The 24,407-nt window shown below is 44.4% G+C and overlaps 3 protein-coding genes and 2 long non-coding RNA genes across 9 annotated transcripts; 2 read left to right on the forward strand and 3 right to left on the reverse strand.

The window, feature by feature from the left end:
- The first annotated feature begins 6 nt into the window (after positions 1 to 6).
- On the forward strand, positions 7 to 3,454 carry LOC128430331 (uncharacterized). Its single transcript, XR_008334000.1, has 2 exons — positions 7 to 2,292; positions 2,349 to 3,454. It is a non-coding gene; the product is annotated as an uncharacterized LOC128430331 (long non-coding RNA).
- Positions 3,455 to 3,979: 525 nt separating this feature from the next.
- On the reverse strand, positions 3,980 to 6,779 carry mrpl48 (mitochondrial ribosomal protein L48). Of its 2 annotated transcripts, none has more exons than XM_053416235.1 (8): positions 6,619 to 6,779; positions 5,825 to 5,883; positions 5,511 to 5,542; positions 5,311 to 5,393; positions 4,952 to 5,118; positions 4,649 to 4,751; positions 4,463 to 4,552; positions 3,980 to 4,221 (listed from the first exon to the last, which is right to left on the reverse strand). In XM_053416235.1, exons 1-8 carry the CDS (start codon positions 6,637 to 6,639, stop codon positions 4,144 to 4,146), a joined length of 633 nt encoding a protein of 210 aa, XP_053272210.1. In that variant the 5' UTR covers positions 6,640 to 6,779; the 3' UTR covers positions 3,980 to 4,143. The 2 variants fall into 2 exon arrangements, with proteins under 2 accessions (XP_053272210.1, XP_053272208.1); XM_053416233.1 differs by having other exon boundaries at positions 4,952 to 5,121.
- A 440-nt stretch (positions 6,780 to 7,219) lies between these two features.
- Positions 7,220 to 14,027, reverse strand: zgc:92594 (uncharacterized protein LOC436996 homolog). Of its 4 annotated transcripts, none has more exons than XM_053416549.1 (9): positions 13,691 to 14,027; positions 12,427 to 12,558; positions 11,377 to 12,077; positions 11,148 to 11,256; positions 10,221 to 10,316; positions 9,335 to 9,568; positions 9,139 to 9,161; positions 8,673 to 8,821; positions 7,220 to 8,468 (listed from the first exon to the last, which is right to left on the reverse strand). In XM_053416549.1, the coding sequence occupies exons 3-9, from the start codon at positions 12,030 to 12,032 to the stop codon at positions 8,167 to 8,169; spliced, it is 1,569 nt and encodes a 522-aa protein (XP_053272524.1). In that variant the 5' UTR covers positions 12,033 to 12,077; positions 12,427 to 12,558; positions 13,691 to 14,027; the 3' UTR covers positions 7,220 to 8,166. The 4 variants fall into 4 exon arrangements, with proteins under 4 accessions (XP_053272524.1, XP_053272523.1, XP_053272525.1 ...); XM_053416548.1 differs by having other exon boundaries at positions 12,427 to 12,644; XM_053416550.1 differs by lacking the exon at positions 13,691 to 14,027 and adding an exon at positions 12,818 to 13,193.
- Positions 14,028 to 14,640: 613 nt separating this feature from the next.
- Positions 14,641 to 15,580, reverse strand: LOC128430474 (uncharacterized). The gene is made up of 2 exons (XR_008334029.1): positions 15,482 to 15,580; positions 14,641 to 15,198 (listed from the first exon to the last, which is right to left on the reverse strand). It is a non-coding gene; the product is annotated as an uncharacterized LOC128430474 (long non-coding RNA).
- A 1,754-nt stretch (positions 15,581 to 17,334) lies between these two features.
- Positions 17,335 to 23,170, forward strand: lpcat4 (lysophosphatidylcholine acyltransferase 4). The gene is made up of 13 exons (XM_053416196.1): positions 17,335 to 17,704; positions 18,991 to 19,354; positions 19,716 to 19,828; positions 20,205 to 20,265; positions 20,409 to 20,467; positions 20,879 to 20,913; positions 21,031 to 21,085; positions 21,175 to 21,257; positions 21,542 to 21,667; positions 21,760 to 21,916; positions 22,082 to 22,174; positions 22,306 to 22,441; positions 22,628 to 23,170. The coding sequence occupies exons 1-13, from the start codon at positions 17,633 to 17,635 to the stop codon at positions 22,789 to 22,791; spliced, it is 1,518 nt and encodes a 505-aa protein (XP_053272171.1). The 5' UTR covers positions 17,335 to 17,632; the 3' UTR covers positions 22,792 to 23,170.
- Positions 23,171 to 24,407: the final 1,237 nt, after the last annotated feature.

The following is a 24,407-nucleotide window of genomic DNA, read 5'->3' on the forward strand; positions in this document are numbered from 1 at the left end:
AAGACGTCCAATCGTCCTCTGATGCCTGAACACGATCTGTGAGGACGTGTGTCTGTCCCTCGTGAGACCATCGGGTCTGTGAGACTGTTAGAACCTGAGTTTCATCAAACGTTTGACTCGTCGGAGAAAGACTCAGTCAAACTCAAATTCATATATCAGAAAGTCCTGACTCTCCTTCTCACTCGGCCGGACCCCAAGTGAAGCGGTAGCTGCCCCCCCTTGTGGTCTGAGCCTGTAGAACCCAACCTGGGGTCAATCCCCGGGTGGAGGCAGTCCCACTTACTGCTATGACCTCTGGGTAAAGGTCGTCCTCTGTGTTTAGAACGTGACTTCGGTGATTCCACGAAGCAAAAGGGCGAATTTTAGATTGTGTTTTCATTCTTGTACAAAATAAATCAACGTAGGAGAAGTCGGGACATTGTATTTTATTTGTCTTTGTTTTATTTTTGAAGTGCTGTGTGAATAGGAACTTGTGACTCTAGGTGTATTTGACCAAGTGACTTTTATTCCATTTTATTTCGTTTAGTTTTACTCTGAGTTCCCGTAGGCGATGTTAGTGAGTCTGTGGTAGTTTGAGAATCCGAGATCTGGTCACATCAAAACATGGAAAGATTCTCCTGGTTGACGCTGACTTTTAAACTTAATTCAGGTTAATCACTTTATAACTTAAGATTCATCCGAACATGGCCGTGCTGCACGCCCCCCCATCACCAGGCAGATTCCATGTTTCTGTTGCTCTGCGTTTTCCTCCGTAGCCACCGGCACATAATATATCAACATATCAGTCACTAATGATGTCAGAATTTGGATTTCCATGTACATATCAACTTAGTGAATGCTGCAGAGTACAAACCTACTAAAGTACATGTGTGTATTTACGGTGAATACCTGAATATAACCGATACGTGGGTTTAGCCACAGCAGGTGAAGCAGGACGTGAAGAGCCAGAAACTGTGTCCAGGTTTTTCACATGTAAAACTAAACAATTAAAATTCAGATGAGATTCTCATTCTCCCTTAAGGATAACACTGTTTTCTTTCTTTGTTTTATTTGGTTGTAAATATGTATTTTGAATATATATCACTGTGTTTGTTTTTTGAAATGGATTAATTTATTTAATGCCTGTGTCTTGTTGGTTTTCCGTGTCCTGGTTTTTTGTTTTACTAACTGGAAACGAGTCAATGGGATGAGAAGTGGAGCAGAACAGGCAGCGACACTTTCATAACACGTTCTTCTCTTCTGAGACGTTTCTGATTAATCTGCAACAACGAGAGGAAAAAAAGAAAAATCTCATTCCACTGTATTATCGGATGTGTAACATATTATGTTTTACTGTGTCGTACTTGCTCAGACGTGTCGTGGTCACTGCTTGTAAAACGATTTTATTCAGAGTTTCCGAAATCATGACAAAAGATAAGAGCGCTCACAAAAAACCATCACCCGCCATTTTGTTTGTACGTGTCGTCGTGTCGCTAGCACGTCGTGTCGACCGCGGGAAACTGAGCGAAGATCGAGTCGTACGTCGAGATGCAGAGAAAAGATTTCAGTCCTTTAACAACAATTAAAAAATCTGTTCAATATTGAATAAATAAATAATTTAACTGTGTATAAGCAACTCAGCAATAAGTACTTTGATTTCGTTTAAGATCCAGAAGCTGGAGATAGATAAAACTGATGAGTCTTTACACGTTAGCCAACTAATTAAATTACAAAGTGAAGATTTCTAAAACTCAATGAAATAAAACATTAAAAAAACATGATTATTTAATATCAAATATTGATTTCGTGGTTGATTTATATTTATTTTTTAGCGCCATTTCTTTAAATCTACTGTTTATATATTTAATATTGAACAATTGAGGCTCCGTAGATCTACTGGCTATGTTTAGTTCTGAATGTTTTAAGGCGACGGGGGAGACGGAACGTGATGAAGAAGATGAAGAGGATGAAGAGGTGAATGCAGATCAGTGCTGAGCAGATAGTGGAAGTAGTGACGAGTAGTTTTGAGGTTTGAAGCCGTTAGAGATGAGAAACATCACGTGTCTGCAGTGAGCAGCGTTTTGAATGTGGCAGTTCTTGCACTAGCACACTGATCGAAGTCTGAGCTGATGTTTCTATCTGGAGAGGTGTGATCTGTCTCCGGGCTCAACATGAGGGGACAGGACAGAGATGTCTTATCAAGGTCTGATCTGTCTCTGTGGTGACTTGAGGGGACAGGATAGAGATGTCTTATTAAGGTGTGATCGCTCTCTGTGGTGACTTGAGGGGACAGGATAGAGATGTCTTATCAAGGTGTGATATGTCTCCGTGGTCAACATGAGGGGACAGGACAGAAACGTCTTATCAAGGTCTGATCTGTCTCTGTGGTGACTTGAGGGGACAGGACAGAGATGTCTTATTAAGGTGTGATCGCTCTCTGTGGTGACTTGAGGGGACAGGACAGAAACGTCTTATCAAGGTCTGATCTGTCTCTGGTGACTTGAGGGGACAGGATAGAGATGTCTTATCAAGGTGGGATCTGTCTCTGTGGTGACATGAGGGGACAGGACAGAGACGTCTTATCAAGGTGTGATCTGTCTCTATGGTGACTTGAGGGGACAGGACACAAACGTCTTATCAAGGTCTGATCTGTCTCTGTGGTGACTTGAGGGGACAGGACAGAGATGTCTTATCAAGGTCTGATCGCTGTCTGTGGTGACTTGAGGGGACAGGATAGAGATGTCTTATCAAGGTGGGATCTGTCTCTGTGGTGACATGAGGGGACAGGACAGAGACGTCTTATCAAGGTGTGATCTGTCTCTGTGGTGACTTGAGGGGACAGGATAGAGATGTCTTATCAAGGTGTGATCTGACTCTGTGGTGACATGAGGGGACAGGACAGAGACGTCTTATCAAGGTGTGATCTGTCTCTGTGGTGACTTGAGGGGACAGGATAGAGATGTCCCATTAAGGTGTGATCTGTCTCCGGGGTCAACATGAGGGGACAGGACATGTGAAATTGAACGATAGAATATTGTAAGAATATGAAATGCTGCAGGTGTGATGAGCACTGTGGGAGGTTTCCTGCTCCGTCGGTTTCGACCTGTCCTCCTAAACCACGTGATCGTTCGGTTGTGTCGGGCGACGTGCAGGCAGCTGATTGGCTCAGAGGCGACGCAGCGACCTGGTGATGTCATCACGTCACTCATCCATTCACCACGTGAACCCGGTCGGACGCCATGGACTCAATGCTGTTAGAAACTTTTGCTGAGATTTTCCTCTCACGGGCGAAAGACGCACTTAAGGATTTATTTTGCAGCGACTGCAATGAAATATGACATGAGGTGTTATTAAAGATAAATTCAAAGATGTGGCTTTTTGTCATGATTTAAATGAGACTGAACTGAAATTATGCCATTGTCATTGTGCTAAAATGAATATAAATATTATATATTAAAATATATTTGCTAACCTATGTCGTGTCGCTTGAAGTTGCTTTTTGTCAAAGATGATAAAAGATCTTAAACATACAAAGATGCTGAGCAAAGACAATGAATCAGTACATTCACCTTCATGTGGGAAAGATTCGAGGTACTTGTACTTCAGTGATGTATATTTCTACTTCAGGGAAAATATACTATTTTCAACACTAGTTAATTTATTATTGCATTAATTCAGTTGATGCTTTTCGTCCTGATTGATTTACTAATATACTCATTCAACCAAACAGAGGCGATAAAATAATAAACATAATAAATGAAATAATACTGTGACCGAAAAATCCATCACAGAGATAGTCAGCTAAAAAAAATAATGCATCTAGTTAAATATCTGATTAAATAATAAATGATGTCATCATCCTGTACAGAAGAGATCAGACGATTTCTCTCATTTAGTAATATTACTACTTTGTCTTTTGTGATACTTTCTTGTTTCAGAGTATAAATGTGATTCTTGATAACTGCTCTACTGCCACGTGACACAAAATCCTCAGAGCCGCTGCTTTTCAAATACATTTTAATACATTAGAACAAGTTCATATACACTTTAATTTACAGAGCAGCTATCTCAGAGCGAACGTTCTCCTCGGACAACATTCAGCCGAGGACACCAGGGGATCATCACAGAGCGTGAGACAGGTCACATGAGCAGATCTCACAGCTCTCATTGGTTCATGTTGGTCATGAGCTCCTGCAGCTCTGGACGAGCCTTGAACCGAGCTTTGAAGTCGGCCTCTGTGTGCTGAGAGGAAGAGGAGAAGAAGAAGAGTGAGTTACAATTCATTTTCAGAGAATGATCGACAGGCTCCAGAGGGAACAAAGGAAAAACAACAACATTTGAAGCAGTTAACACCTGAAAATATTAAATTCACTGTAAGAAGATCACGAAAAAGCTGATAACTCTCACATCTGAAGACCTGGAGTCGAAAACAACAACTAATGTCCATCAGGGATCTGATGGTGGACGTCTCCGGCTCACTCACCTCGCTCACAGACAGCTGGACTCCCTCCGGTTGATGTTTCAAGAGGACGTCCATGAAGACGGGACAGACGGTCGTGTTCAGGCTGTTCAACTAGAGGAGCAGATCAAAGGAACACGTTTTCCTCGGGAATCAAAGGAAGCACGACGGCATTTGAGTTTGAAGGAAACACGAAAGCTCGGTTCTCACCTGGACGACTCGCTCGTGCGTCTTCAGCACGGCGTCCACGAACATCTTGGTGCCGTGCTCCTGCATCAGCATCACCTCTGTGGTCCTGGTTGGTAACGCGTAGCTGCGGGGGGGGGGGGGGGGGGGGAACAGACGTTAGAAAAAATACTGTCACGGCCTCAAGAAGACTCGTCCATCGCGTTCCACTGGACAGATATCTATCAGTGACACTAGAAGCTTTTAAATGATATTCAAGGGGTTATTTTTGATTATCTCTATAAGCTGCAGTTCGTCCTGAGAAGTGCGTCTCAGTCCCGTCCTCACCACAGAGACACGTTGATGCGCAGCCGGTTGCAGAGGTGGTGGACGTACTGCGTGTAGCGCTCCACCAGCGTCATGTCGTAGCCCGACACCTTCACGTTCAGCGTCCCGTACGTCGAGTCCGTCGCCGCCATGATCTGCTTCATCTGGTGCCGGTCCTTCTTCTTCTTCTGCTGCAAAACAAAACCGACGTGAGACGATTGTCAAGTTGAACAAAATCTACATAAAGTGTGCAGAGCGGGATTTAATCTAACGACAGGTGATCAGGATAGGAGCTTATTTTTTTTTTTACACGAGTTTATTGAAAAATAGATAAATACATTAAGAGAATAACTCAATAGAAAGTAGGCCCAGAGTCTCACCGTTCTCTTTTTGTTCAGGAGATACTTCCAGCTGCCGATCCCGTGCGTGGGCATGCTGTGGTATCGACCCTCGCTCGCTGAGCCTGAACGAAAACAACCTCACGTTAAAACACGAACTGGACTCAAGAGAACACGAGCTCCAGATCTGCTGTGACGTGGATTAGACACCAGAGTTTTAAATCACACGAGTCTCTACTCACTCCAGACAGGATGCTGGATGCTTGGCGTGTTCCTGCAGAAGACAACAGCACAAATGGTTTTTAAGAAAGAAGTACACAAGTTGTACACGGGATACTTTTCATTTCAAACAACTTGTCTTTCCGCGTGTCTCTTAAAGGAGACGTTATACATTCACGCTGCTCTGAGTCGGTAAATATAAAGCATCTAAAGTAAATGAGAATAAAATCAAAACCTGAGTTATAATCATATAGACCTCAGATTCTATGGTTGTGATCCGGACTTCAGTTAAATGACAGCACATGAGGATTAACGAGCAGAGCAACGAGACACTCACCGACTCAGAGGAAGAGTTGGATTCATCAGGACCAGCTGACGGGTGAGAGACGCCTGCAGCTGAACAAACACAACACAACACGACAACGTAAAACAGATAAACAACACAACACACGCATGAGGTCCACTGAATTTCATTTATTTATGCATTTTATTTGGTTCTGAACTTAATATTTTGGGACTTTCGGATGTGATGTTTCATAATAGCATTTTACAAACAACTTAATCGATTAATAAAGTCAATATTCAGCAGATAGATTAGTTTAATACTTCATCTTCAAATGAATCAATCGTTAATCAACTACATTACTGTGCAGCTTGTTGTATAATGGATCATCGCTTCATGTGACTCTTAAATGAAATCTATGACTTCCTCAATAACCTGGTTCGTTGACATGTTTCAAACACATGAATTTGACTCATTATGATCAGATTCTCACACATTTCATATCGTGTCCAGCTGCAGGGAACTCCTCTGCTTCTTTATTGACCACGAGATTAAAACAATAGAGAAAATAACTCGTGATTAATTCATGAATTAACCTTAAAATTGATTATTTGTGTCACATGATCATTCGAAGCAAAGAAAACAAAGCTAACCAACATTAGCTTCATTAGCTGAACGATCCTCTTCCGTGCTCCTTCTTAATAATCCACATTTATTTGTGTTATTGATATGTGAGATTGTAGATAATCTGTAATTCAACTAAAGAATTGAATCAACTGAGACTGAAACGAGGTTTGACCTCTGGGACAAAAAGCGACCTTCAGCGGAAACAGAAAAATAAAACTCACCTTCCCAAAGACGTGGTTCATGACTGGACCTCCGTGGGTTCGATTCCAGAGAGAAACACGAGCGGTGTGTGTGTCTGTGACGAATCTACACTTTTATCAACACAACTCGGACACACATGCAGACACTGTTCCGCACAGGAAACCAGTCCGTGGGTTGAGGCGCTCCGGGTGCCACATACGTCGGACAGAACAAAGGTTCCGGGGGAAAGACTCGAGTATTTTTGTGTTTAAAGATATTTAAATAAAAAATTATCTAGATTGTAAATCATATACCACGTAATTGTTCATAAATATGAGTAACTTTCTTTTTGAAATGATGAATAATGCATTACAAATACATTTAAGTGTAAAAGGGAATCAACTTATTTCAATTTCCTTCATATGTTAAAAGTTTAATCTTTTCTTTCCAGCAGCTGTCTTCTACTTTAGATTATTATAGACACTATAATTACAATCTATGCCCTCATTCTTTCATAGATATCTAAAAATAAGAATTCATAGTTGTGTTTTGGCTTCTTCTTTAACACAATAATCCAACCACGGTTTAATTGTGCACATATTTCATAGAAAACTGTAATAAAAAGGCAACTCCACCACGACACGTTTTCAGCAGGCTTCATTTTTATATATGAATGGTTTTCGTTTGGCCGCTCACAAACTCCCTCATATCAAAATAAAAATCAGCTTTTCACATTCAAAAGTTTCAGGCCCAACAAAGCAGGTTTTTTTGTAATAAAGTGCAAAATTCTACATCACCTGAAACTGATATTGTAGGATTAATATATGAAGAGTGCATAGGAATAATTAACAATATCTTAAACAATGCATCACCTGTTTTTAAAGCACAAAGAATTATGAAAAGCAAAAGTCGTCCCGGAGCCAATGTTAACTGTTACTTAGATCTATGTCATGCCGAGCAAACACATTTATTAAAAAGTACATCCTCACTCTTTGGTTTGAAATGTTCATATCAATCTTCACCCGCCTCAGACGCCTTGTGCATCAACTTCAAAAGTTCTTTTTAGAGTCAAATCTTTGAGCCGTTTACGAGGATCTGATCGAAAAGGCTTCTCATGGTGACGGGAAACTGTCAAACCCGAGGAGTTCAAACATTTGTGAATCCAGGACTGGAAATTATTAAAAATAAAACTTATACCAGTTGTTCTATCAACAAATAAAATAGTTGTTTTCTAAATTCAGTCTTAAATCACATTCTGTTAATATACATTCATTTGCATGTGTAAATATCTGCTGATGTAAGAACAGCTTAATAAAGGAGACTTCTTCTGACAGAGCGTCACGTGTCTCCTCTGAGGTCTGACGTGAGATTCGCTCCCAGTTGGTTCTGAGTCCGGCTGAGTCACAGCTCCGCCCTCCTCCTCCGGTGAAGCTCAGCTTGCTGTGGAAGGTTTGAGGCAAAGTGTGGCAGCGGTTCTGTCGGCGGGACATTCAAAGAGATGTGGGAACATCTGCTGCACTCACCCGAAGCTGAGTGTCAAATTCAAAGTTCTTCAAGAAGGTGGAAAAATATATGTAAACAAATCACGGTTAAACCACTCTCTCCTCCTCCTCCGCCGCCCAATCTATACTCTCTCCTTCCTCATCACTGTCGTCCTCCTCCTCCTCCTCCTCCTCCTCCGGACTGTAAAGATCATCTGCCAGCTCCCTCTGGTTGGGTCCTTCCTCCTCGTCCTCCTCGTCCTCCTCCTCCTCTTCCTCCACCTCGCCCTCGCTCCTCATGTCCTCCTCGCTGCTGTCGTTGAGGTCGTCATCATCATCGTCCTCCTCTGCGGCCTCTTCCTCAACCTCATACTGCTCCTCCTCCTCCTCCTCCAGATCTGTGAGATGACCTGATGTGTGAACAAATGGTTTTTGATTCAGTGAATTTTAATAATCTGCTCCTGTAACCTGAAACCTTGCAACTGCACAAATGAGTATTTTATATCAACAACACATTAAAATACAACGTGTTGTTTGAATCGGCAGAGCTGACATTTAAAACAGCTGATGTTTGGTGATGACAGCACTTTGAGCAAAGTCAGAAAATTACGTACACAAGGAATTTAAGGCGGCAACGACGCTACACTGGAGTTCCTCGTCCAGGAACTTCCTCATCTCTTCTTCCATCAACGTGACCAGAACCTCCGTCTCCATGTCCACGTACTCTGGGTAGAACATGTTCCTCCTCAGCTGCCGACGGCACCTGACACACACACACACACACACACACACACACACACACACACACACACACACACACACACACACACACACACACACACACACACACACACACACACACACACACACACACACACACACACACACACACACACACACACACACACACGGGGTCAATGGTCATTGAGTCAGACCCCTCAACCTCTTGCAGCAAGCAAACAACAGGCAGAGAAAAACACACAATGCAGCAAATTCCATTTTCCCCACACAGCGAATTACACAAGTAATAAGAGTACAACAACCACAACATCTAAAGTGTTGTCTCCCGACAGTACTCACTGTTTCCCTGTCGTCCTGTACGCCTGAAAGAGACACACAAACAGATGTTTGGACACAAATTACACAAAAAGCTGATTTCAGCCAAACTGAAGTAATAATCATGATATAAAGTCCACGTTTGTTTTGCTCTTCAACACGAGCACGTTCTCTCAGCTGTGATCTGGGTCATCAGAACCAAGTGGGAGCTTCTTCTCACCTCGATGAAGCGGAAGGGATCGTTCTCCTGCGTGAGGCCTTCGAGGCCGCAGCGAGCCTCCTGCAGCCGGGCCTGGTCCTGACAGATCCTGGAGATGTTCTTCTGGATGGCCAGCCCGTTGGTGTCGCCCTGTGTGCGCGTGCAGTCCCGCAGGCGACCCACGAAGCCGAGCACTTTGTTCTTCATCTCCTCGCTGAGTCTGTTCAGGCACTGCTCCGAGTCGTCCCTGAACTTCTGCACGAGCAGCAAAACAGAAAGAAACAAGGTGAAGTCGTATATTAGTATATATTATATAATATATGTTCCTCCCAGCTCACTGCTCGTCCTTTAACACTGTGAGAAGAAGCGTTTTGAGTTTGTGTTTTCAGACTTCACAGCCAACGTCTTACTGCTGCTGTCCATGGTGCTGAAACAACTGTGTGTGTAAGAAATACACAAATACAATATAACACAAAACATTAAAAAATGAAACAACAGAGGTTTTATATATGAATCATTTAGAATATAAATAATATTTAACGGTTGTGACGCCTCCAGCAGCAAGTTGTATTTAAACAGATCTAATACGTATAAACTTATCAACTTTATCCTCCTCTGGTGCTCGCCAGTCAGCTGGTTTCCCTTCCACTGTTTCTATTGGTCAAAAAGAAGAAGGTCAAAAATGACCTCATCCTTGAATCTGTGAAGACGACCACTCCCATGATCCCGTTTAAATCCCACAATCTAACGTTATCAATTTAAATCTCTTGTTCCTGTTTGATGAGCTCATGCTGGAGTTGTTCTTCTTGATCTCCTGAGTATTTGTTTGTTTATTGGACTGATGGCTGGAAGTTGACCTCGACTCCTCGGCCTCTGGAGGGAGGTTCAGGTGAAGAACCTGTTTCACCTTGTTCTGTCTCTCCTTCTCCCTCTGCTCCTGGAGCTTCTTCTCCGCCATGCTGTTCTTCCTTTCAGCCTGGTACAGCTGCTTGTCCAGGGCGCCCTGGAGAGAGAGAGACGTCAGGAGCTGTTTCATTTCAACACGTTGAAAGTGTGAATGATTTCTAAAGCACCGTTATCTTCAATAAGCTTCAAGCTACTACAATATTTCACAAAAATATTTCCAGACAAACACTAACAGATGGAGAGTGTTTGTTGCTACGGTTATTAAGCAACTGTGAATAAGTTCATACAAAATAAAAATATATATAAACACCAAATATACTTGTAAATTAAAACCATAAAATTACAGATTAATTTATTAGTCATTTGAGGAGAACTGTTCATTATGTGGGCGAACAAACGACTCAGCGATAAATCATAGAAGGAGAAGTTAGTTAGTTAGTTTACTTAGTTAGTTTAGTACGGTTTATGGACTTTAACTTGTCAAACTGAATTCAAGACTTTGTGTGTCTTTGTGTGGACACCGGTTGTCGGCTGATTCTGAACAACAAGCGGAATTCAACCGGCTCTGAACAACAAAGTGGAAGCCTCTCACAGGAAGTGGGTTTAACTGAGCTGGAGAAAGAGGCCAGAGTCATGTGACTCCTCCATTCATGGCCCACACACACACACACAAACAAACACACACACACACACACAAACTACAATGAAGAACAATATTCATTCATTCATTCCAGACTCTTCACAGGATTTTGTGTGAGCTCAACAATGAAGTGAAAGTGAATGGAACACGGTTCAGAACCCGCAGCTCCCACATGTTTGGATCATCATCTTAAGTTTTAACCACAAATATCAACACACGTGTGTAACTCTTATTTCATGTAATGATACAGACTGTGTGTGTGTGTAGGACCCGTGATGGGAACTGTACCTTGAGATCTTTCATTGTGTTCTTCAGGGTCTTCATTGTGTGTCCTGAGTGTTCTCCTTCTATGGTGCAGGCGTTACACACACACACCTTGTCGTCCATGCAGTAGTACCTGGACACACACACAGAGCAGCACTAAATTAACCTGTAGATGTTTCCTAATTGAGCTGATGAGACACAGCAGGTTTGTGATCACAACCCCAGACACACAAACAGGCTCCATCCCCCCCACCTGTAGATCTCATCATGCGCTGGACACTTCCTCTTCCAGAAGTCAAATATGGGTTCTGTCAGCGGATGCTCGCTGAACGCCGGTAGCTCCAGATGTGGCTTCACGTGCTCCTGGCACATCGACACCTCACACTTCAGACACGTCTTCACCGCAAACATTGACCCGGCGGCTGCAGCACCAGCAGCACCAGCAGCACCAGCAGCACCAGCAGCACCAGCAGCACCAGCAGCGGCTCCGTCACCTTCATGGGAAACAGAAGCAGCAGAAGAGTCGTCGCCCTCACCGCTGACGCCCGGCGCCTCAGCCGAGGGGCAGTAGTCACACGGAACTACACACACACTCCGGGAGGCCGGCGGCTGCCCTCCGGGTTTCAAACCTGAGGCGGACTCGACGGTGGCTCTGCGCCTGAGGCGGAAGTCGTCGGCAATATTGGCGAGTTTGAAATTCTTCTGGAAGTTGGTGGAGCAGCGGTGGCTGTCCCGGCACTCGGGGCAGCGGAAGCGGCCGCGCTCCGCCTGCCGCCTCAGCCGCTCCAGGCAGATCTTACAGAAGTTGTGTCCGCACGGGAGCAGGAAGGGGTCTCGGTACAGCTCCAGGCACACCGGGCAGGTGAGCTCCTCCTGCAGGACGCTGGTCTCTAACCGGGCCTGAGCCATGTCCTCATGGAGAGCTGAGGGGACAGGCTGAAGGGTGAGGACAGCCTGGAGAGAGACGAGACACAGGAGAGGGAGGACGGGAGAGGACAGACACACAGACTGTTACTGACTGAGGGAGAGACCAAAGACCACACTCCTGAATAAAGATAATTAAACATGTCAGTGAGTTATTACAACTGGTCTGTGAACCAGTTAAACCAGTTCCATTATGAAAAATGAAAGTAAAAACATAGAGTAGCTCCACCAGGTCCTTTTGAAGCTGCTAGTTGAAAACCTCATCTTTGTATTTTATTATTTTTACACAGTTTTACTTTATTTTAATGTTTGTGACTTTTATGAAGATAGGCTGGGTAATAATGATCAGTGTGTGGTTTGATGAAGACGAGCAGTGAACCTGATGAAGACGAGCAGTGAACCTGATGAAGACGAGCAGTGAACCTGATGAAGACGAGCAGTGAACCTGATGAAGACGAGCAGTGAACCGGATGAAGACGAGCAGTGAACCTGATGAAGACGAGCAGTGAACCTGATGAAGACGAGCAGTGAACCCTGATCCCTCAACTCTTATCTGCCATGTTGTTTCTACCAGGAGACGCTGAGGTCACTAATCTGCTGCTGAGCCACAGAGAGACAGACAGCTAGAGACAGGGAGAGAGACAGAAAGCGAGAGAGAGAGAGAGAGACCGAGAGACAAACAGGCAGAGAGAGACAGAGAGAGAGAGACAGGCGGGTAGAGAGAGAGAGACAGAAAGCGAGACAGAGAGAGAGAGAGACAGGCAGCTCACCTTGAAACCGTTAAGACTTTAACGTATTTTCTTTATCTGTGTTCCCCGGATGTAGAGAAACTAGCGGACGAGGAGGGACGCGTCACAGAGAGAGACAGACAGAGAGAGACAGACAGGCAGAGAGCCAGATATAGAAACAGAGAAACAGACCGGCAGAGAGAGAGAGACAGAGAGAGAGACAGAGAGACATGAAGAGAGACAGATATAGAAACAGAGAGACAGACCGGCAGAGAGACAGACAGGCAGAGAGAGAGACAGGCAGAGAGACAGACAGGCAGAGAGAGAGACAGACAGAGAGTCAGAGAGACATGAAGAGGGACAGACAGAGAGACACAGGCAGAGAGACAGGCAGAGAGAGAGACAGACAGAGAGAGAGACAGGCAGAGAGAGAGACAGGCAGAGAGAGAGACAGACAGAGAGACAGACAGGCAGAGAGAGAGACAGACAGAGAGTCAGAGAGACATGAAGAGGGACAGACAGAGAGATACAGGCAGAGAGACAGGCAGAGAGACAGGCAGAGAGAGAGACAGAGAGTCAGAGAGACATGAAGAGGGACAGACAGAGAGATACAGGCAGAGAGACAGGCAGAGAGACAGGCAGAGAGAGAGACAGACAGAGAGAGAGACAGGCAGAGAGAGAGACAGACAGAGAGACAGACAGGCAGAGAGAGAGACAGACAGAGAGTCAGAGAGACATGAAGAGGGACAGACAGAGAGATACAGACAGAGAGATACAGGCAGAGAGACAGGCAGAGAGACAGGCAGAGAGCGAGACAGGCAGAGAGAGAGACAGGCAGACAGAGAGAGAGACAGACAGAGAGAGAGACAGACAGAGAGACAGACAGGCAGACAGAGAGACAGACAGGCAGCTCACCTTGAAACCGTTAAGACTTTAACGTCTCTTCTTTATCGTTGTTCCCCGGATGTAGGGACGCGTCACAGCTCGACGCCGCGGTGCACCTGTCCCTCTGCGGCTAGCATGGAGCCGTCCCCCGGTCAGCTAGCTCTCCTCCTCGGCTCCTCCTCGGCTCCTCCTCGGGCCGAACACACGCTCCAGCGGCAGGGACACGCTCCAGTCCTCGGTCACTCGCCTCCTGCTTCGCGGAATCGAACGTTTGGCGAGAGAAGCGAAAGCTACCCGAAACTGCGGAGAAAAGGTTGCCTTCATGGACCCTCGGAAATTCCCCTGTTTACACCTGGGTCCGTGACGCGACGTCCGTGTTCGACTTCTTTGTTCTGGACATGTATTGTTTTGTTCTACGGGATAAAAGTTTAAATCAAAATATAACGTCACATTTCAAAGTAATGTATTTATATTTATTATCATTTTAATATAGCAGCTGGTAAATAATCAATATCATCTTTATTAATCTGTAAAAACTGTTTATGTAAAAATACTTTTACATCACTTCAGTATAAAGCTCCTCTCTCATGCTTTTATTTTGGAAGCTCGAAAAGGAAGTGGGATGCTCCGCTCACGTGTGATTTTTGTCTCCTGCGACCAATCCCAGCTCGGGGTCACACACACACACCTACTCCTCCACACCTCCTTCATCCTTTAGTACAGGGGGAGTTTGGAAGAGGTGAGGAAGGATACAACATGGGTGAGGGAGGAGGAGAGTGAGAGAGGAGGAGGGGAGTGAGGGAGGAGCAGATTGTGTGTTACAGTGTGTGTCTGTAGGAGGAGGAGGAGGAGGAGGAGGAGGATGAAGGTGTCTCCAGGAGACGCTGACTCCTCTGGATGTTTGACCTCGACTCACACGTCTGGACACATCTATTAGAACATGACAGGAAGTAGAGTCAGTCACATGATCACTGTCAGGATTTTATAATTATCGTTTTAAATGAGATTAAAGTTTAATAAGAAAAACAACCGTCTACGTGAAGTCCTCACAAACCTGGAGTTCTGCTTCCACTGTTCCAGCCTCTAATGTATGAAGAGATCCATGAATCATGTGTGTGTCTGTGTGTGTTACATTGTGTGCGCGTTAAAGCCCTATGAGACGAATTGTAATTTGTGAATATGGGCTATACAAATAAAATTTGATTGATTGATGATACTCGTTGCTGGGTGTTACTGTGAGATGTTGATTTTACTTAAGAAAGATGATTATTTGTTTCGGCTTAAAACTAAAATCCTCAACGTTCTAAAAGTTTTACACGAAGTTTCGATCACGTCCTTTTGACAAAGGTTTGAAGTTAGCATCAGCGGGTCTGTGCTGCCCTCTGCTGGACAACAGTAACAACTCAACACATTCTTAATTTAATTTTAGTGGTACAAAGAAAAGAGCATGTGAGGTTGTGTGTTTGTGACTCACTACGAGCTGCAGCATCTGAGCGACAGTTCGTTCAGTTATGATCCAGAGTTCAAACAATTGAAACCTGCACAAAAACACAAAGGTACACACTTTAATACCAAAACTACACAATGAAGAGCGAGACCTCCCTGTAAATAAACACAACATCCCCACGGTGGCTGGCTGCAGTATAGGTCAAAACCCAATTAAAAACCTTAAATTTAAAGCAGGTTAAAACTGATTGACTGATATCTTACAGCCATTATAAATCTTAATCAAAATCAACGAACTTAAAAAACATTTTCTGATTTTGCAAAGCAGAGCAGAGGAAAGCAAAGAGCATGTGAAGTTGTGAGTTTGTGACTCACTCCGAGCTGCAGACCAGTCCGAGCATCCCAGTCCGAGTCCGAGCATCCAGTCCCATAAATGATCTGGAAATCAAAATCAAAATCTAAATCAAATCAAAGCAGAGCAGAGGAAAGCAAAGAGCATGTGAAGTTGTGTGTTTGTGACTCACTCCGAGCTGCAGCAGCTGAACTCTGGATCATAACTGAATGAACTGTTGCTCAAACCACAGCCACGAGCCGGGGCGCACACAGGCAGGACATGCATTTGATCAAAGGAAATAAAAAGAAGTTTAAAAACAAATATTGTGTGCCCCAAGGCCGGGTCCTTACTACACTGGTCTGGGGTCAATTCCAACCTACCGCCCTAACTATCCAATCCAAATGAAGGCAAAACAAATCTTAATATGTACCATTTGTGTAGCAATGATTGTGTGTAGTTTTGCCTCATAATCAATATTACTGTGCTGTGTGTACTGCCCCTTTCCCTCTTCTAAATTGTAGGTGTTTGTAACCCTAACCCTAACTAACCAGAACCTGCCTCATACATTCTATGTCGTTTGACGGCTTTATTCCGACAAGAGGCTTCTAGAACTGGAGAGAAGGCAGAAGCTTTGACTGAAATTTTCAAATTCCATGATGAACAGCTGATTGAATTTAGAGAAATCTGGAAATCAATCAGCAAACATACTTAAGATCAAACCAGTTTGGATCTTAAACACTTTGCTGGTTCAAGATAACTCAAATTCCATTTCTGTTCATCTCTTGTTTCCCTTTTTAATATATTCGGTTGTTAATGAGTCTTAATATTATAATAATATTTGTAAAAGCAAACGAGGATCTTATTTGAATTAACTATAAACAAATTCAAGGAGCTTCAGTGAGTTGTTCTGACCAGTTTAACCGTTTTGTACAAGAACAGTGAAACAGAAGTTGTGAAGTGGAGGAATTCTTCCCAGCGACTCGTCACCTGTGGGTGTGTTGGTCCACACTGGGAGGTGAGTGTTGGTATCAGCAGCACCACCCTGCACAGAACAATAGCAGCCAGGTGGGGCCGAGGCTACACCCGTGAGGCCAGAAGAACAGTGTTTACACAGTGTCATGAATGAGAGGTGGGTTCTAACACAGAGTTTAAACAAACATCTGGAATTAAAATCAACAAAGAGTTTGAGGTGTGTGTCATGTTTTACACCCACAACTGAACTTAGCACACGATCACCTGTTAAACTGGTCAGCTCTGAATATTCACTTGTTTATATCATCGTGGTTTTTTGAAAGTATTTGTACTGCAGCTTGACAAAGACGTGGTTATTGAAGCAAAGTTATGAAAGTAAATCCCCTAACTTGTTGTGGCAGCAGTGGTCAGACAGGCAGAGCCAGAGTGTGATGATTAATACAAGAGACATTTTAATAAATCACTTTAACTAATGGGATCTCAGTTTGTCTTTGGAGGTTGATCTTTATAGTGATTTGTTGATAAAGATAGTTCACATAAAGAAACATTCTAAATATACTTCTGTTTGTACTATGTCTTTTTAATACATTTAATATAATATTTACACATACTGTGAATGGTTTGATTGTCCACTTACATTTCAATACATTCAAGATAGACAGATTTATAGATGTATAAAAAGATGGTGATGTAAAGCTAGATAAAAAGATATAGAGATAGATTTATAGATAGAGAGAGAGAGAGATAGATTGAGAGACAGACAGATCAGACCCCCCCCCCCCCCCCCCCCCCCCCCCCCTCTCTCTCTGTCAGTTAACCTGGTTCCACACGCACCGGTTCTAGGGACCGGTTAGACTCGCCCGCTCCTGCCCCGGATGGAGCGCGGTGGGCCGGGCAGCGCGGCGGCGGAGGGGCGGGACAGGTGAGGATACAAGAGGAGGACGAGTGGCTCAGCGGGTGTTGCACCGTGAGGACGGAAGTTCACCACAAGTTTGATTCCTGCTCCGTCGTCCTGGTTTCGTGTTGATGTTCTTCACGATACTTTCCGGTTGTTTTTAGCGGACGATGTTTTAAACCCCCCCCCCACCACACTTTAAGGGTTTTATCTGTTTTAAAGGATAAAGACCACAGGAGCTTCTGGAGGAGTGCTCCTCACACGCACGAAGGATTTCTACGTTTTGTGACTTTGAACGTGTTCCTGATCGGAACCGGGTTCGGACATGGAGGAGCAGGAGTGTTACCAGCACCCGTTCGTCCACCGGGTGAAGCTGACCACAGCTCAGAGGATCAGGGTAACTCCACCTTCTCCATCTCTCAGGGTTCCTCACTGCAGCGTCCACCACCAGGTTCCACTGGAGAACCTCAGAACCAGCTGGAGACAGACACATGAACCGTGTGCACTGCGATATAACAGTTGATATTGTTTCATTTCTTATTTTATTTCGAGATGAAAATGTTCGTATCGTTAATATCGACAGTTGTCGTGCTGCGTTTCGTGTTATTATTTATTTTATGCTTGGAGACAAATCTTTGCTCCTGAGTGAAGGTCGTGGTTTTTAATATTGTCTTATGGGAAGAGATTTTTATATCGTTAGAAATTTAACTTTTCTTATGATGCAATTGATGAAAACTATACTATACACAATACACAAGATAAATTGTGTTGAAGGAAAATTACGTGTATCAAGAGCAGAATCATTCTTCATGAAAACAATCATTAGTCTCACGTGTTCAATATCTGTCCAAACTAAAGCTGCAAATCATTTCCTTAAAGTAAAAAACATTTTATTTACAGTCCTGCTACAGACACAAGAAAATCAGAACAACTTCAGAAGTAATGCAAATGGACACTTTCTTAATATTTTAGAAAGTGACTGAACGTGTGACGGGCAAAAGTTATAGTAAACCAAACACAAACACACAATCCAGACACACCCGCTTCCTGCACATGTCTGCTGCTGGTTTCTGTCTCTGCTGCTGGTGTGAGCTTCAGGTCATTGTCCTGCTGAGAGACTCAAACCCTTCGTCCTCCAATGTCAAAAGTGACTGGTTGTGTGTGAACACGCAACTCAGCTGGGGGTTGTGTATTTGATCGGAAGAACGCATTTCACGTTTGTCGTTAATCAACAACTTTGGACATTTGAATAATCTGATCTCACGCGTTATGTCTGTTTACTATTTGTTCCTGTTTCTTGTTCGTACAAAACAAGAGATTTCATTACCTCACCTGGGATCCAGGTCGTAGTGAAAGTCTATTTGAAGTAGTTTGTTATGAAGACCAAACCTTATCGATCATATTTACCAGACCAGTGGATTAACGATTATGGGATGGATGCTTTTCTGAGACACGCTGTTTACATGCAGAACACGTATGATAGCAACATGTTCCAACCGAGGATCATTTTAATGTTTTATTTCTGCATTCGCCTAAATCCAGATGTGCCAGATACAAACAGAAACACATTGAGCTTCAGTCACGGGTTGTACAGCATGTGAATAACGTTTTAAAGTCAAGTTTCAGAATAAAATGAGGGTTTTTATTTGGTGTTGGTTTGATTGGACATTGTCTGTTCCTCAGGGCGTCATCCTGGGCAGCTTCCTCTTCCCTGTGCGTGTCACAGTGGCAGCCATATTGTTCCTGGTGGCTTGGCCCCTGGCTCGGCTCCGGCTGGCCGGCCTGTCCGAGGAGGAGCGCGCCCGGCCCGTCACCGGCTGGCGCCACCATCTCTTCCAACCGATCATCTTGGCGCTGAGTCGAAGCGTCTTCTTCACCCTGGGCTTCCTGTGGGTGAAGGTCAAAGGTCGCAGGGCTGACCTGAAGGAGGCGCCGGTGCTGGTGGTGGCGCCGCACAGCGGCTACCTGGACATGATGGTTCTGTGTCAGACACAGCTGGCCACGGTGGTGTCGCGGTCGGAGAACTCGAGCCTGCCGGTCATTGGAGGTGAGGAGCTGCAACTTAAATAACAAATATAACACAACAGATTGTGTGTTTGTTGTGCAACAAACTCACGGCAGGTTTTAATAATGGTATCTGTGTCAAACAGGAATGAACACTGAATTGATATCAGATGTTGAATATCCCCAAGTTGCGAAACTGCAGCAAACTAAGATCAATACTTCTAAAGGTCCAGTTGAAAATGAAAGTATGCAAGGAAGTCTCCAGATAAACAAGTGACTCAGTAGTTTGCTCCTGACCTGCTCTGACCGCTCGGGGACTTCCTGTGTGGCTGACTTGGCCGTCGGGCTCTGGACTCCTTCTCTGGATCTGGTTTTAATTTACCCCTCTGGTTTTTTTTTCTCAGCCTTGCTGGAGTTCAACCAGGCGGTGCTGGTGAGCAGGAAAGACCCCGAGTCCAGGAAGAAGGCGGTGACCCAGCTCAACGAGAGGCTGACCTCTAATGGCTACTGGCCTCAGGTGAGATCTTATTGGTCACTCTGTGCTTTTAGATCCTTTATGTTTCTCCTTATTCTCTGTCTCACAATGCACATTTTAAACTTTGCCTAAGTTTGGAGTAATGAGTATGAAAATATTTATTTAGTTCTCCTCTAAGACTTCCATCAACACAATCTGGATTTATTTAAGGAGGAGACAAGACAAATATTTTCAATGTAATGACGGTGCCAAATTAAACACATATCAATCCCTGACATGAATTGAATGGATTCACTTTCTGATGTGTCCCTGATCTTTAAATGCAGCCTCTGAATTAGGACTCAGTTTTGGGGAATTCATATTTTGTCTCTAACAGCAGGTCTGAACTCAGGAATCACATTTTTCAAATCTCTGCTAGATGCTGGTTTTTCCAGAGGGAACCACAACTAACGGCCAATCTCTCCTCAAATTCAAACCTGGTGAGTATCGGCAGGAACAAGAGAAACTCTCCTCCTGCTTGTTCTCTGGTCCTGAAGCAGACAACATACCACAGTTCAGCTGTTTGTACGAACTATGAAGGAATTAAAGGGCCTGCCTCATTTTTTCTGTCCCTCGTCATCAGGTGCCTTCGTCGCCGGAGTCCCGGTCCAACCTGTTCTGTTACGTTACCCCAACAAGCTGGTGAGTCGACGTGTGGGAGTGTTGACACACATTTCACAGGTGTGATACTACAACCAACTGCTGTCGGTCTCATACAGGTTTATTACAAAGGGACAACCCGTCTCTGTTTACGTCCAGAGTTGAATCAGCAGATTTGATTTCCAGGTGTTTGTGTTGGAAAGCACTTTAAAATACACAATCCATTAAATCACATGTCGACATATGACATGAGATCATTGTGAACATACAGAAACAGTTTGCGTCATGTCAGGTTGTGTAATGAGGGAAATGAGACTGAAGCTGCTCATGGCTGTTAAAGGAGGAACTCCCCCCCCCCCCCTCCCCCCCCTCTGTTACCATGGGGCGCTCTGTGTTTGTTCTGGCACTTTATGGTTTGATTTATAGTTGTTTTTTTTTATGGCTCTTCCTCAGGACACCGTTCGCTGGACATACAAAGGAACCACCTGGTGAGTCGTCCTTCTCACATCCGTCAAACCAGGTTCATCGTGAAAGTGCTTGGTTCTTTGTTTATGACGCTCATATCTCCTGAATGAAATCCAATAATATGTGTGTGTGTGCGTTAGGGTGGAGGCTCTGTGGCACACCACCTCCCAGCTCTACACCAACATGACGGTGGAGGTAAGACCGGGTCGTCTGAGTGGAAACCTCTCTCTCTCCTGGTGTTTTTTGCTCAGACTCCAACTTGACAGAGATCCCTTGTGTTTCAGTTCCTGCCCGTCTACAGCCCGTCGGAGGAGGAGAAGAAGGATCCCAACCTGTACGCAGACAATGTTCAGAAGCTCATGGCCGGGTACGTTTAAGGTCACGCCTTCTGCTGTGACTCATGTCAGACCAGACGTACGAGTGCAACTGTAATAACAAGAGCTAACTAAACATTGTTGTTGTCGATGACGGATCCGATTGTGATGTCGTGTAGTGACTTTGTGTGTTAGGTTAATTTGATGCACCACTACCTCCTCGTCACTTTGCTCTGCACAGCCATCTCCTGTATTCTCAGGGTGTCTGTTAAAAACCACTACAGGGTTCAAAGTGTGCCAGCTGACAGTTATCGTTCCCTCTCCTCTGATGGTTCAGGGCGCTCGGACTCCCAGCTACAGACTACGTGATGGAGGGTGGAGTTCCTGTCAACAAACTGGGAGGTCTCTCTCTCCCAGTGGAGTCCCCCGCCAGGAGCACGCTGTCGCTGCTGTACAAGAGCGGGTGAGAGAGAACCTGCCTCTGTCCGGAAACACCCATCAGCTTTAAAGCATGTGAAAATCAAGTTACTGATATTTATCCTCTCTATCTCTCAGCCTGGGAGCAACTGCAGTGGAAGAAGCACTGGACCGAATGATTGACAGGTGTCAGTCAGGAGCTCCGGGGTCAAAGGTCGGCGCAGAGGAGCTCTCCTCGATTCTCGGGCTGACGGAGAGAGAGACGGCCGTCACGGTCTGCAAGCTCTACTCCAAGGTACAAGCTGTTCCTGTGTTCCTCCACTTCTTGAGCTCCACACATCGAACACCACATTTTCCTATGGTGTTGTTTACACTGCACGTGTGTGTGTGTGTGTGTGTGTGTTTCTGTTGAAGTTACAACAGACAAATGTGATGATACCGTTGTGTTTGTGTGTTTCAGGATGAAACCGTGGATGTGGGACAGTTTTATTTGAGTGTCGCTGCTCTCTCAGGATTCCTCAGCTTCAAGTCTCTTCTCCACAAAGCTTTCAATGTGAGTCCTGCTCCTCCAACAGAACTCTCTCTGTCATGATGTCCCATTTTCAGAAAGTGTGAGAGAAAGAGAAGTTATTCACACAATATCATCGTGTGTATTTATATATCATACGTTCTTGTTTTTCCCAGCTGTTTGACAGGGAGGGCCGAGGGAGTCTGAGTGCAGAGGAGCTGTCGGGCCTCATGGGGGCGCTGCTGGGTGTTCCTCAGTACAACACCCATCCTCTGTACGAGGAGGCCTCACATCAGGACAAGCTGACGGAAGGTGAGAGACTCTAAATGTGGAGTTTGTAATAACTGCTGCAACTTTCTGCTCAGAAAGAAGTTTTGACGTGTAGTAAAACTTATGTTAAATATGTAACGACTTAAAGCTACACTCTGCTTTTCATCTGGTGACATTTAAAAACCAAAACACTTTGAAATCCTCATCGCATCTGCTCTGGTTCCTCAGCCAATCTGCTGCGAGTGCTGACCACCCACCCGACCTATCAGAGGGTGGTGAACGAGTACCTGCAGCCGGTGGAGGCGGGCTCTCACCTGCCCTTCACTCCCCTGGCGGGGGGGAGGGCCATGAACAACAACAGAGATGTGCCCGACAGCAAAAAGTTTGAATGAGGATTTTTGTGAGGAATCCTTCAAGAAGAAGTTTCTCCAGGACGACCAGTCACGTTTTTTATTCTCCAGGACGATTTGAATCGAAGAGATGTTTGTATTTTATCAACTTTCAGTGTTTGTTTGAAGACTTCAAGAAAACCGTATTGTTCCAGATGTTGTTAAAAGAACTCTTATTTTTGTCACTTGAAGCCATAACATGTTTTATTTATAGAGTTTCCTCTTATGGTTATGAAATGTTTTCTCCTTTTTAAAGGGACGAGGGATTGTGCAACAAAAACTACCCAGTAAATCAAAGTTCATCATGTGTAAATTAAATGTTCTTTCCGTTGTGTGAAATTCCTTTATATTTATAAATGAATTAAACTGTGAATTGTTCTAAGTGTTTTGCTGTTTATTGGTTTTTGACACAAACACATCTCTGAACTTCCTATGAATTAGGTTTTGAGACTGATGGGGCTGAACATTAATCGTCCATCTTCTTCCACCTCTTTTTCGTCACTTATTTGAGCAGGTTGAAGTCTTTGAAATTTGAAAGTAACTTTTCAGGGCTATGACGTTCCTCACACTCCTTTAACTGGGCGGGAGGAACTGTCTTCCAGGGCTGGATCCTCAGAGCTGGAGGGTCCAGAGTTGATCCTGCAGCTCTGGACGTTGAGGGACACTCGGGTTCTGGCTCTTCTGGGACGACTGATCCGACCGGGTGTCTGAGGCGTCCTCTGACACACATGTTTCACCGTCCTTTACAGTGAATAAGGCGGCCAATTCATCATCGTCCGCTGTTTCCAAATCAAAATCCAGGAGGCCCAGATCAGAAATCCATTGGGTAGTTTGTGGGTAACCTGCAGGCGACCTGTTCTCCAAGGAGAGCCGAGATCCAGGAATGATGAGCCCTGGCTGGACACTGGTGCCTGGTGAGGAGGCCTGGAAGTTGTGTGGAGGTGGACACACACCTGGCAGGACAGTGAAGGCTTCATCCATCCCCTGTCCATCCATCTGCTGAGGCTCGGTTGGATTAAACTCTTCAACCATGCAATCGAACCAGTCCTGGAACATCAGCTCTCCTGGGACAGAGCTGTCGGCAGGACGTGAGCTGAAACAAGGACAGAAGGTGGATTCTATGTATAATCCAGCAGTATCTTCATTTACAGTGGTCTTAAGTGAAGTGGCTCCATCCTTTACCTCTTTTCCATTTCAACTGTCAAAAGAAAACGGAAAGGAGAATTATCCGCAAAGTTTAATTTGACCATTTCATCCCAAATATCAAAGCTATGCAAACACCTTCCACACAACATGGGTCCAAAATGACCTGTATTCATTTCCTGTGTTATTTCTCTGCTTTATTATTATATAGCTTATTCTTCCTTTTGCATTCAGGAGAAGCTCCGCTGATGATATAGAAGATGAGTCTTGGATGAGAGTTGTGGGTGTGAAGATCAAAGTCATCAAAGGAGCTTCTCCTGATTGTCTTTGATCCAGAAAGCTCATCCTTTTTTTTTTACTGGATAGTGTTTATATATTGTGTTTTATTTTTACTTTCACAGTATAGTGTGTATATTTTTACTTGTGCACTGGTTCAAACAGTTAACATGATACTGAACAATAACATAACATCTCAG

The sequence above is a fragment of the Pleuronectes platessa genome, chromosome 23, assembly GCF_947347685.1.
Source record: "Pleuronectes platessa chromosome 23, fPlePla1.1, whole genome shotgun sequence".
Lineage (NCBI taxonomy): Eukaryota > Metazoa > Chordata > Actinopteri > Pleuronectiformes > Pleuronectidae > Pleuronectes > Pleuronectes platessa.